Source organism: Dipteris shenzhenensis, chromosome 27, assembly GCF_047967505.1.
Source record: "Dipteris shenzhenensis isolate YYH24624 ecotype China chromosome 27, Dip_SZ_1.0, whole genome shotgun sequence".
NCBI classification, from domain to species: Eukaryota; Viridiplantae; Streptophyta; class Polypodiopsida; order Gleicheniales; family Dipteridaceae; genus Dipteris; species Dipteris shenzhenensis.
Genome location: NC_141622.1, coordinates 34,864,990 through 34,877,906, shown reverse-complemented (window position 1 = coordinate 34,877,906; position 12,917 = coordinate 34,864,990). Strand labels below are relative to the sequence as shown.

Genomic DNA, 12,917 nt, shown 5'->3' with positions numbered 1-12,917 from the left:
AATTAGAAGAGCAAACAACTCCTCAAAATTAGGAAATTTTTCACGGACGGCAATGGATGCTTGGAATTGTGCATAATCCTTTCCTAGACCATTCAAGGTCACAGAAACTAGATCATCATCTTCCACTGGCGACCCAATGGAAGCAAGTGCATCTGCAATTTTCTTCACCTTCATGTGGTAGTCATTGATGCTCATATTTTCTCTTTGCACATTGTGCAACTCCTGCCTGAGCTACATTTTCCTGGCTTGCGTATTTGTGCTGTACATTTTTGCCAAAGTATCCCATGCCTCCTCTGGCGTACTTGCATCCTGAATATGCACAATCATAGAATCTGAAATACTGATAGACAGCCAGTACATAACTTTTCTGGCTCTCTCATGCCATCCTTTAAATGCTTGCATTTCCTATTGATTGGGAACATTAGGAAGAACTGGTTCTTCTTCATTTCCTGTAATGAACTCCCAATAGCCTTTTCCCATAAGGAAATTCGTCATTCTAAACTTCCATGCTTGGAAGTTGTTCTTGTCAAGCTTTTCAGTGACAATCTATGAAAGAGAATCAGACGCCATTACGGAACGTTGAAGTATGTCCCCCCTGATGTTGAAAAATTCAAAGTTAATCTTAAACATGTTGAGGTATGTCCCCCCAGAGATGAGCTAATAACTAACACCCCCAACACAGGGGACATCTAGGTGTATCAAGTTTTGTTTGGTCCCATGGGTCATTTTGGCTCGCTGCGGACATTGATACGATCCATCTTTGTCTGTGTTTGTCTGAGGAAGTTTTGTACTTGATCTCATATCCGATGTACAACAGCGGCCTTTTCTGCCACGGGTGGATCAAGCACACTAGATCGAAGATACCAATGAGAAAAGAGGAGGTTTGCACTGGAGTCGGAGGGGGGGGGTTCTTTTTTTTGAGAACATGGTACTTTGAAAGGAACACGAGGCATAATACAATATATAAAGACGAGTGCAAAAGGGAAGTGTTCTGAGGGGAAGGGATACGGTGTAAAGCGACTGAAGTTGAAGTTCCGGTGTAAAGCGACGGAAGTTGAAGGTTTGGTGTAAAGTGACTTTTGAGCTTAGTCATCTTCAACGTTGATCTCTTCTTTTCTTCTTCTTCTTCTTCATTTTCTGTTCAAACCTTGTTCTTCATCGCCATCGCTAAAAATCCTCTGTTCAAGCTCCGCATTCGAGCTTTCCCTCTCCATGGCCGATTCTTCTTCCCGTGACGAGCATGCCTACATGGCCAAACTCGCTGAGCAGGCCGAACGCTACGAGGAGATGGTCGAATACATGGAAAACGTTGCCAAATCCGCCGGTGGCGAGGATCTCAGTGTTGAAGAGCGTAACCTCCTCTCCGTTGCCTACAAGAACGTCATAGGCGCCCGCAGAGCTTCCTGGAGAATCATCTCCTCTATCGAGCAGAAGGAGGAGAGCAAAGGGAACGAGGACCATGTCGTGCTCATACGGGATTACCGAGCTAAAGTGGAGGTGGAGCTCAGTAAAATCTGCGACAACATCCTTGTACTGCTGGACAGCCATCTCATCCCCACGGCCAACGGCGCTGAGTCCAAGGTCTTTTACAGCAAGATGAAGGGGGACTACCATCGGTACCTGGCGGAGTTCAAAACGGGCGCAGAAAGGAAAGAGGCCGCGGAGAACACCTTACTCGCTTACAAAGCTGCTCAGGTACTCTTCCATGTTTGTTCCTTCCACTTCTTTCTGTTTCCTGAATCTTGATAGGCCTGCAAGAATGTGGCTTGACTTGCGTCTGCAACCAGGATATTGCCCTCGCGGAGCTAGCCCCAACTCATCCCATACGCTTGGGGCTCGCCTTGAACTTCTCGGTCTTCTACTACGAAATTCTGAACTCCCCAGATCGGGCGTGCACTTTGGCAAAGGCGGTAAGGCCGGATTTTGTGTGGATTGGTCTTCTCTTTGCGTGGTATTCTGTGCTGCTTTCTGTTCTCTACCTTTAACTATTTAGCTGGACAGTGCACAATATTTAGTTGCAACTAAAAGTGCAAGTTTCACAAATTTTTCCATCTAGGCTTTCGACGAAGCGATCTCTGAACTCGATACGTTAGGGGAAGAGTCCTACAAGGACAGTACCTTGATTATGCAGCTGCTACGGGACAATCTTACTCTGTGGACATCCGACATGCAGGTTTGTATTTTTGGCTGATTGCAGCTTGTAAGGCTCGGCATGCTTGTATAATAGCAGCTGTGTTGACCTCTGCTTCTTTCTGTTCTCCTTGTCTCTGCAGGAGCAGTCGGACGAACCATGATGTGCTTCCAGGTATTTATCCTCCCAGTAGATGCCATTATCTTGTTCATTAGTGCAGGCAGGAAATTTGATTTTTTGAGGCATTGTGGCGTGCAGAATCACACGTAAAAGTTGGTGCGGAGCGAGCTCTTGGTGCTAAGTGAACTCCTCGGCACACGGAAGACCTTTTTGGCTTTTGTACATGCACCAATTGAATTGTAGAAATAGCTAGTGAGTCGAAGCCAGATGGCTATTATTTATATTACAGATTGTCGCTTTTTTCCTCGCAAGAAGAGGCTTGGGACTTTTAGTTCTCCTGAGACTCTTCAATGCATTACTTCCCGGCTTGTATGTACTAAATTTGTAGCTGACTTCAATCGCCACGTAATTTACTTTGCAGTGGAGGTTATTCTAGCATAGCTCGAATCTCCTGCCTTATTGTATGATAGGGCAACCAATGTTTGGAGAAGCAGCCCTTTTACGGAGCTGAACTCGTTATATTAGTGGGTAATTATTACTGCAATGGGATGGCAAACTTGTTCCTCCGAAGGTAGTTTCTAAAGCTGAATTTGGCGGAAGATTTTTACAAGCAATGTTTGACTTTTCTTTTTCCTTTGAGTCTCTATAATGGTTTGGGTGGGCTCAATGTCAAAGACGGTACTTTAATTGCTATCATTGTTTATGGTATGGTTGTTTTTTCAATGGCTTTGCCAGTGCATGATCACTTTAAAAATCCATGAATGGTTTCCGTTCATGCCTATATAGCCGTGTCCAAGTTTGGGAATATTTAGTGGTGTTTCCTGGATAACAATTAGAGCCATCTGGCGGGTCCCCTTTCTTTGTTGTTGACTATGAAGTGCTGTTTGGATTGTCTTGCTTGAAGGCAGACATATATGGCAATAATTTAGTATGGCTGTTCCTACTGTTCCTAATGTGATGCCCTTGATTAAATGTAGCCCATCAATGGCAGAGCAGAGTTCTGGTTTGCAACGTGAGCCATGGTGGTAACAAGGATAAATGATAAATTGAATTGGGATCCTTGAGAAGTTTTTCACCTGCACATTGGTTTTGCAAACATAACTAAATTCATTAGGTTAGGAAGCAAAGTACCTATCAGGGTGGGTACTTTTTGTCATACCCTTAAAATGGCATATGTTAAAACGGAGTGTTGAAAGAGCCTCTATGTGAGTCTACAATCTGAAATGAAGATTGCAAGAGGCTCAAGTCTATGAATGTGTTTCATAGGCTTGTAAAACGTATGGGAAAGCGAAAGAATGGCTAATAAGGAAGGTAGTGCTAAAGGCAGATTTCTTTTTCCTTTTTTTGTAAGTGCTGTCATGCCAAATGACTTGGAAACTATTGAATGGGCGTATTTGATGGGTTTGAAATAAGGGTTTCAGTTTTAGACGCCACTGATGTGTGTGTCTATGATTCTTCAATCTCATGGTTGAGGTTGCCTTTGATTGCCTATTGACATTATCTACTGGATGTCTAGATATGGCATTAATGTTTCGTAAGATAAAAAATGCCTTAATGTAGTGTGTAAATGAAGATTGTAATAGTTATTGATATGACCAATGGTGATAAATGAGTCCAGATTTTATGCATATATCCCACTAGTTTGCTTAAAGTTCTCACACTATTCTAGTTGTAGCTTTGTTGGGTTTACTTTTGAACCACCATCTGATGTCTTTAGAGGTAGTGAATAGTGAGAAAGCATAGATGTTACGAGTTTCTCTTAGATTCACATATTGGCAATGAAGGTGTTGTTGATTTAAAATTTTTTTCCCTAGAATGTGTAGAACCTGCGACATGTGGCCTTATTTAGTTGAATTGGTAGAGTTGGACGCTCTTCCTTTTGAGCTGTGCACAATAGTGTGATGCCTCCTCTTAGTCTAAGTGTTGATTCACCAAAGTGAGTTTTTGCAATCTTACACTCTGCTTGAAGTGAGATTGCAAAGTTGAGTTTTTGCAATCTTACACTTAAGGCTAAAGTGATTGATTTATCTAGTCATGTAGATGGGGGTCTCATAGTAGAGAGTTTTAGCAAGCCATGTAGCTTACGTGTATAATTATATATACATTTATTAATGTATGGGGGGACATACGTGTATAATTATATATGCATTTATCAATGTATGGAGACTCACATAACTTTATTTTATTCCTATTTGTTTTGGACGATGGAGGTTAATTAACTTATGTTAACTTATGTTTGTTCATGGATTAATTAATTTCTTTGGGTTAATTAATTTATTTTAAGTTAAGAGAGTGTACATTATTCAACAGAGGGTAGGTTGTTTTGGACGATGGAGGCTAATTAACTTATGCTTGTTCATGGATTATTTAATTTCTTTGGGTTAATTAATTTATTTTAAGTTGTGTAAGAGGAGTGCACATTATTCAAGAGGGTAGGACTTGAACCCACGATGTTGTCTTTCCCACATGTGAGTCCTATCACTAAGGTATAGAGTGGAAGAGCATATCTAGTGTAAACTAAAATATCATAAATGGTCCTTGTTTCCCCTTTCCCTTTAGTATCTTCAACTTTAAAGTCTCCTTTAAATGGTCCTTATTTCCCCTTCCTCCCTGCGAGCACGTGTCTTCTTCTTTAATGCCTTCTTCTTAAGTGGTCCCTCTTAATTGAAACTCCTCCGTCCCTCCTTTATCCCTTCGTTTAATCATGTCCTTTTTCTCTTTCTTTTCATCCCTTCTCTCTTCTCCACAACTAATTAATGGAAATTTTTCATTTTTCAATGCATGGGGGAACATATTTGAAGAGGGTGACGGTCATTTTTTTAGCATCCAAGCGAAGGAAAAAAAGAAGCTTCCAACTATGTAAATATGCAAAAATGGATCCGAAGAAAACATAGTTTCACTTAGAAATATGCAAGTATTATAGCAATGCCTATTTTATATACAAATGTTTACATGAATCTTTGGGAATGGTAATATAATGTTATGGCTTTTGAAGAAACCCGCATGTAGAGTAGACTTCTCTATGAAAAGGTGGGATCTTCAAGAGGGACCATTATGGATGCATGAATTGATGGTGATAGTAGCCCTCCACCATTACCTCATGAGGCCATGGAGGAGGAGGTGATCCTTCTTACAACTTTTACTTAAATAGGGGGTGTGACATTGAAACCCTCTCTCAACCTATTTTCATGAAAGGGTTTCTCCAAAGAAACCTCATTAAAGCAAGCCATCAAGGTAGTTTCGTCAGCAAAATCCCTTTGAAGTTGGTCTTCCAAGGTAGTTTCGTTGGTGAAACTACTTTGGACAACACTTTTTAAAGTGACAACTTTCACATCCAATGTCCAAATATAGTCATTCAGCCACTTAAATTAATCGAAAGATCCCATTTGAGCACATCTATGGAGTTATATTGCATATATAGTATTAAATATTACATGTATTTTATGAGACTGATATATAAGTCCAAGTTAATACTTATTTATAGTAATTTAAACTTCTTTAGAAAGATATCCATAAATATCTTGTTATTTATGTTATAAAAACACTAGAAAGCTCTTGTCATATGATATAAATGTGTTTAATAAGTAATTATACATGTATAATATTATTACATTGAGAGTGATTATGAGGGATGTTTCTTAATGGAAATTTTTTTCAACACCTTTTTAAGGTAATTACATGGTACAAAGGGATGTCTATGAATAAGAAAATTTATGTTATGTAAAAATGAAGGAGCGAATAGTATATATATTTTTATGTTAAAAGGATCTAGTTCTAGTGAAAATAAAAGTGTTAAAACCATGTTTCCTAAAGAAATATAATTTTTTAAATCTCTTAAAAAACACGCTTGGATAAACTTGCTCATAGGTTTTTGCTCGTAAAATTGACACACACCTTGAAGAGGTGACCGAGAAAAATATTGAGTGTCTTCCAATTGGTAGGTAGGAATACCTTGTTGTGGGAGGTTCTCTATTGAAGTCACACATTATTCTTGCTTAACAAATCCTATAACTAGAAAAATGTCGTGAAAGAGAGTATGCATGAGAACATGCGTGTGTGCAGTCCATGCACGCATGCACATACAACACGCACATGCATGCATGTGTGCAGAGAGCGAGAGAGAGAGAGAGAGAGAGAGAGCAACATACACATGCGTATACATACTTTTTGCTTTCATGATATTTTTAGTTGATAGGATCTTTTTAGCAACAAACAATGCTTTAGCACCCATACGTAATATAGATACATACATGCAAAGCCAATGGTGCAAGCTTGTTGCAATGCTCATCTAGGAGGCATTGACGACTCATGAAGTCATTTATGCAATGACGCTGTTCTTTGCCTTGGAATGAAGAATCACATCTATTTAATAATTCATGGGATTGGAAAATTGTAAATGGGATTAGGGTCATGGGAGAGTACCGGGGAAGGGTGGCCTCATAACATGAACTGCCTTGAATAAACCATACTTCCAAAGATGAGATATCATTGACACTTGGCTTGCCCCTTTCAACTTGTCGTATCCCCTCATTAAGGTATTCCTATCTTGTCCTTGGGGAAGGATCACCCTCTGACTCCGAAGATGTGTTGAACAAAATACTTGCAAGGCAAGAAATGAATTTGAATACTGTTTAATGTCTTACCCTCAAATAAGCAAAACTATCCTCATTAGCGAGACATCTTGGGATCAAGAGTCACGTTAAATTAAGTCCTAAACTACAAGCATTGATATAAGCATAAAGAATAAGAGATCATAGAAAGAGTGTTGGTATAATTCTCAAAATGTGTTTTGGAAATTTTCCAGAGTCTGTATAACGTGGTAAAAAATTCCCTCAACTCCCACCCCCTCCCCCCCGCCCCCAACTCTCTAACCCCATTGGCCCCCCTCATGTACAAAACGGTTGAATCCTTCCTCATCACAATGCTACTTACCTCCTTGATAACTCTTTGTTGGGTATGGGGCCTTGAGCTCGGTAACAAGTACACAAGGCCTTGTTATGTGAAGTGTTTCACCTTGTGGCAAGGCCATTTATGTAGGCCATCTTCTCCCAATTCTAGTGATGCCCTATGAACCTTGGTATGTGCCTTGTAGGCATAGTTATAGGCACTCTAGTGTTTTAGTGCCTTTTATGCCACATAGGACATTTAGTCCTATGTGACACCCAGGACACTTAGTCCTAGGGTCTACCTTCAAGTACTATGTACATTTCTTTTCATCCAATCTAGTTGACATGACTGCTTATCTCCATTGACTCATCATACTTGCTCCTCTTGCACATCGTCCCTACAGTGGTATTAGAGCCTAGTTGGACCTGCTTCCTGCCCCCGGACTTGCACCTGCTCCCTGTACCCCCATCCGTACAGTCCCGTACTAATGTATGGACGTTCGTAAAAATCTTGCGTCAGTATCTGTACCTGCACCGTACATTATACTTACGTCGTACGTACCTACGTTGTACCTACGTCGTACATTGTACTTGCTCTATACAAGTGTATCTTCAAAGCACCTGCTCTATACAATCGTACTTGCATCGTACCTACGTTGTATAGTTGTACTTGCACAACGGTTGTTCCATACAAGATACTCGCTCCTACAGTGGTATTCCATACAGGTATACCTGCAGTACTGAACATATAGCTTGTACCTGCTCCAGGTGTTCCGTACAGTTTCACACGTGCAAAACTGTCATCAGAGTCCGTACTTGTTTTGGCATTGGCTATGAACCAGGTACTTGGTTCTTGCTGGCTACACCTTTTTTGGGTCTCATTGCAGTCATCTATAGATATTTGCAGTGTTGGGGCTTTTGCAGGACATTGGAAAATTTGGGGCTTTCAGTTCTTTTCACCTCCTTTGGTTGCAATTTCTTGCAAGAACATTGGAGTTTTGGGATTTGGTCTGCAATTTCTTGTTTAGATTGCAGTACATTGGGTTAGATTGCAGGACATTGAGTCACATTTGCAGGACATTGGGTCAGATTACAATACATTGGGTCACATTTGCAAAAATCTCAACAAAATTTGGCGCTTTTCTACATTTGCCCTCTTTTTGGCCTATTTGCCCTCATTAAATTTGGGGCTTTTGCCAGATTTGCTATTTTTTTGTAGTGAACATTGCCTGACACAGTCACATTTGGGTTAAATTTGCATTTGCCCTTTGATTTGGGCTGGAAATTTGCAGAACATTTACTTGCAGACATTTGCTGTCATTTTTGGACAGCCAGCTCTTTGCAGTGATAGCCTTGAGGCTTTTGTGTTTTCAGGTCTCTTCTTTTCAGAGTATCCCATTTGCAATGGCTAGCAACAATCATGATCTATTTGGCATTCTTCGTGAAGATGATAAGTTCGATGGCACCAACTATCCGATGTGGTATTATCTCATGAAACATATTCTTGTTGCAAGGCATTTTTGGAATAATGTTTCTGGGATTGATCTAAGGCCAGCCAATGCTACAGTGGCTACCCCTACTATTGGTCCCTCTGCAGAGGGTACTCCTCCTGATGCCTTATCCTCTAGCACCGCTGCTGCTGCTCCTCTAACTCGAGAACAATGAAGATGGGATGCAAGAGATGCAAATGCACATTCCTGTATTGCTTTATCATGCAAGAGAATCATTATTCCACACATCCGGTCTTGTAAGACAGCAAAGGATGCTTGGGACAAATTGGCTTCTCTTTATCAAATTCGCAATGAGGCACGTGTTGCATATTTAAGAAGGCAATTGCAGGAAGTCAGTATGAATGAAGGTGACTCTATGGATGCATACCTAACAAAGGTCAAGGACCTCATGGAACAACTTGCCAATATTGATGAGGTGGTGCCAAATTCTCAGCTTGTCAGTACCACATTGAATGGACTGCCAGATACATATTAAGGGTTTGCTACAACCCTTCGATTAGTGGCCATGGGTAATTCAGACCACTACTCTTTTGATCAGCTAGTCACTTTGCTTTTGCAGGAAGAGCAAAGTAGAGCTAATAGACAAGCTATTATTCCGGATCATGCATTTGCTTCACAGCAGATAGGAAGAGGCAAGGCTTCCAAGCCTATGGGCAAGCCTAAATATGGGCCTAACAGTGGTAATTCCTCCAATGCATCTAAAAATACAGCAAATAAGTCAAAGAAGAAAAGATGCAACTATTGTCGCAAGCATGGGCATGAAATTTCAGAATGCAGGAAGCGCATTGCTTTGGAGAAAAAGAAAGCAGGATTTATAGTTAATGCCTCAATTGACTGTTAATGCCTCACATGCAATTGAATTCCATGAGCCAGCAGATGCCTCACATGCACATGCTCTCCAGAATGATTGGGCATGGGCTATCCATTGCTCCTTTGAGCCCTCCCAAGTTGATGCATTGTTTACTGCTAATGATGCTCAATCTTGGTATTTTGATAGTGGTGCTTCCAAGCACGTCACATCTTGTAGACAGTTGTTTCATTCCTTATCTAATGCACCTCATGGGGGAACTGTCACATGTGCTAATAATGCCTCCTATGCTGTAAAAGGAATTGGACATGTGCATCTCACATCCATTTCAAGCCATCCTATGACTCTGACTAATGTTCTTTTCGTGCCTAGAATGGAAGTCAACTTGATTTCAATTTCAGCAATTGCCACTTCAAGTTTTAGAGTGATTTTTGATGGATACAGATGCCTGGTATATGATCTTCGTGATGACAATGCCATAGTTCTCACTGGCACTTTGAAAAAGGGGCTTTATCACCTTGATGATCACTCAGCTGCACTCTCTATTGAAGCATTTGCTATTTCAGATTCATAGCTTGCTAAAACTCATCTTTGGCATGAGAGAATGGGTCATCTCAATTATAGAGCTCTTGCCAAGTTACATTCAAAGGACATGGCAAATGATGTACCTCAAATTCACATAGTTTCCAAACATGTGTGTGGGTTGTCTTTTGGGTAAGATGCATCGGTTTCCTTTTCAAAAGAATTGTCCAAAACTCTCACAAAGGAAATTGCAGCTAGTGCACAGTGATGTCTATGGCCCAATGAGGACAAATGCCATTGGGAAGTACAAATATTTCATGACTCTCATTGAAGACTTCACAAGATATTGCTAGGTATATGCTTTAAAAGCCAAATTTGAAGTGTTCTCATGCTTTCAGAGGTGGCTGAATATGGTTGAGAATGAATCAGGATGAAGCTTGTCACCCTCAACATAGATAGGGGGGGGGAGTATATGTCAAAGGAATTTGATGCATTTTTGTCTTCACGAGGCATTGTTCACTCATGCACTACTCCCTACACTGCTCAGCATAATCCTGTTCTTGAAAGGAAGAACAGGTCCACTATGGAGATGGCCAAATGCATGCTTAAGGCCAAGTCCTTGCCCAATAAATTTTGGCTTGATGCAGTGATGTGTGCCAACTATGTGCTGAATAGATCACCTACAAGGGCATTGAAGACTGTTACACCTTATGAAGCATGGAAAGGCAAGAAGCCTTTACTTTCACACATGAGAGTTTTTGGGTCTCTTGCATATGTTCATGTACCATCTCAGCTGAGACATAAGCTTGATGACAAGGCAATCAAATGCATATTTATTGGTTACAGCTAGGAGAGTAGAGGGTATAGGTTATACCAACCAAATACTCGGAAGATTATTGTCAGTAGAGATGTAATCTTTGCTTAACATTCGGCTTCTCCTCTTGTGGACTGCAAAGCTAAGCTAGAAGTTGACATGTTTGATGCCTTTGACTCTTGGTTACCTCTGCCTTCCTCAGAGGGGGACTTTGACCAGCAACATGAGCCTCTTGCAAGCCCTCCAACAAGTAATGATCAGCCAGTACCCCATGCTGATTTGTAGGTTTCTCTTCCAGCACAAGATGATCCCACTATTCATGATGCCATGATTGAAGAAAGAGCTGTCAATAGATAGCAAAGGCAAGTTTGCAGATGGCTTCTTGATACATTGAGGGACATCAAACAAGATCAACCTTTTGCTTCCTGGACAAGATCAGGGAATAGACAGATGCATGGTCACTTTCTTGAGTTTGCACTCCTTGCTATAGCTTGCAATGAAGAGCCTTTGTGCCATAAAGATGCTTTTGACAGCAAAGAGTGGATGGATGCAATGAGAGCTGAGTTACAATCCATTGCCAAAAATGACACATGGGAATTGGTAGATCTCCCTCCCGGCAAGCATGCCATTGGTACTCGGTGGGTCTACAAATTAAAAAGGAAATCTGATGGTAGTATAGATTGACACAAATCCCGTCTTGTTGCAAAAGGGTATGCCCAACGACAAGGCATTGACTTTAAGGAGACCTTTGCTCCCACATCTAGGATTACTACTATTAGATGTGTCATTGCCATTACAGCCCATCACCATTGGCAAGTGCACCAACTTGACATCAAGACTGCTTTTCTTCATGGGGATCTGCAAGAAGAAGTTTATGTGACACAACCTCCTGGCTTTGAGGTTGTTAATTCTGAAAACAAGGTATGCCGGCTCAGAAAAGCCCTTTATGGTTTGAAGCAGGCACCCAGGGCATGGTATGCCAAAATTCATGCACACTTACTATCCCTTGGTTTTTAGAATAGCCCCACTGAGCCCACTCTTTATGTCCGTGGGAGTGGATCTGATTTTTTAGTGCTGATTTTATATGTGGATGATATGCTAATCATGGGCCCAAATACTCAGCATATTGCAGCTTTTAAGGCTGATTTACAACAGGTTTTTGAAATGTCAGACATGGGACATCTACACTATTATTTGGGTATTCAGTTTGCTCATGTTGAGGGGGGTATCATGATGTCACAGTCCAAGTATATTGGACAACTCCTTGATCATTTTCAGTTCTAGGATTGCAAGCCAATCTCTACTCCAGTGGACCTTGGCATCAAATTTTTAGGTCATGATGGGAGCCACCATGTGATATCACCCTTTACCAACAGGCTGTTGGATGTCTCATTTACTTATGTCACACCAAACTTGACTTACAGTATGCAGTATCTTAGCTCAGCAGGTTCATGCACATGCCCAGTTCACAGCATTGGTAGGCAGTGAAGAGAGTCTTCAGATATCTTAGAGGCACTTAGGATTTAGCCCTCTTTTATGGTGATCAGGGTTCACTTACCATGCATGCTTACACGAAGAGTGACTGGGCAGGTTGTACCGACACCAAAGTGTTACATACCGGCAATAGTTTTTTGCTTGGCAGTTCATGTATCTCTTGGATCAACAAGAAGCAACCAACAGTTGCCACATCTAGCTGTGAGGCTGAGTATAGGGCAGCCTTCATCGCTGGTACAGTAGAGTGTGTTTGGTTTCAATAGTCACTTACAGATCTTGGTATTCGCTAGACATCCTCCACTATGGTCTACACTGATAGTAAGAGTGCTTTGGCCATTGCGCGTAACCAGTGTTTCATGCGCATACCAAGCACATTGAAGTTCACTATCATTATGTTCGAGAGCGCTTGTCAGTAGGAGACATAGAGTTGTCCTACCTTCCCATAGAGGACAACATTGCATATATGTTTACAAAGGCACTTCCTCATCCCAAGTTTGAAGTTGTCCGACAGGCTTTACACTTGGTTCCCTTTGTTACATGATCTGACATACCTTGTACATTCATAGGTGGCTATATCCTTTTGGATGAACATGTGCCACCATTACCAAAAAATACCAGGTATTCTGAGACG

At 41.1% G+C, this 12,917-nt stretch overlaps 1 protein-coding gene across 2 annotated transcripts; it reads left to right on the top strand.

Annotated features, from left to right (window-relative positions):
* Positions 1–1,046: 1,046 nt before the first annotated feature.
* On the top strand, positions 1,047–2,861 carry LOC147884208 (14-3-3-like protein). Of its 2 annotated transcripts, none has more exons than XR_015543617.1 (5): positions 1,047–1,695; positions 1,788–1,910; positions 2,057–2,173; positions 2,274–2,344; positions 2,375–2,861. XR_015543617.1 is itself a non-coding variant. In XM_087398105.1 (5 exons), the coding sequence occupies exons 1-4, from the start codon at positions 1,213–1,215 to the stop codon at positions 2,292–2,294; spliced, it is 744 nt and encodes a 247-aa protein (XP_087254231.1). In that variant the 5' UTR covers positions 1,049–1,212; the 3' UTR covers positions 2,295–2,305; positions 2,390–2,861. The 2 variants fall into 2 exon arrangements, 1 of the variants encoding a protein (XP_087254231.1); XM_087398105.1 differs by having other exon boundaries at positions 1,049–1,695; positions 2,274–2,305; positions 2,390–2,861.
* The last annotated feature ends 10,056 nt before the right edge of the window (positions 2,862–12,917 follow it).

Excerpts from the sequence above, each read along its gene's own strand:
- LOC147884208 (XM_087398105.1), top strand. The coding sequence starts at position 1,213 with ATGGCCGATTCTTCTTCCCGTGACGAGCATGCCTACATGGCCAAACTC. Across the intron at positions 1,696-1,787 it reads TCGCTTACAAAGCTGCTCAG|GATATTGCCCTCGCGGAGCT; the intron begins GTACTCTTCCAT and ends GTCTGCAACCAG. Across the intron at positions 2,174-2,273 it reads TGTGGACATCCGACATGCAG|GAGCAGTCGGACGAACCATG; the intron begins GTTTGTATTTTT and ends TTGTCTCTGCAG.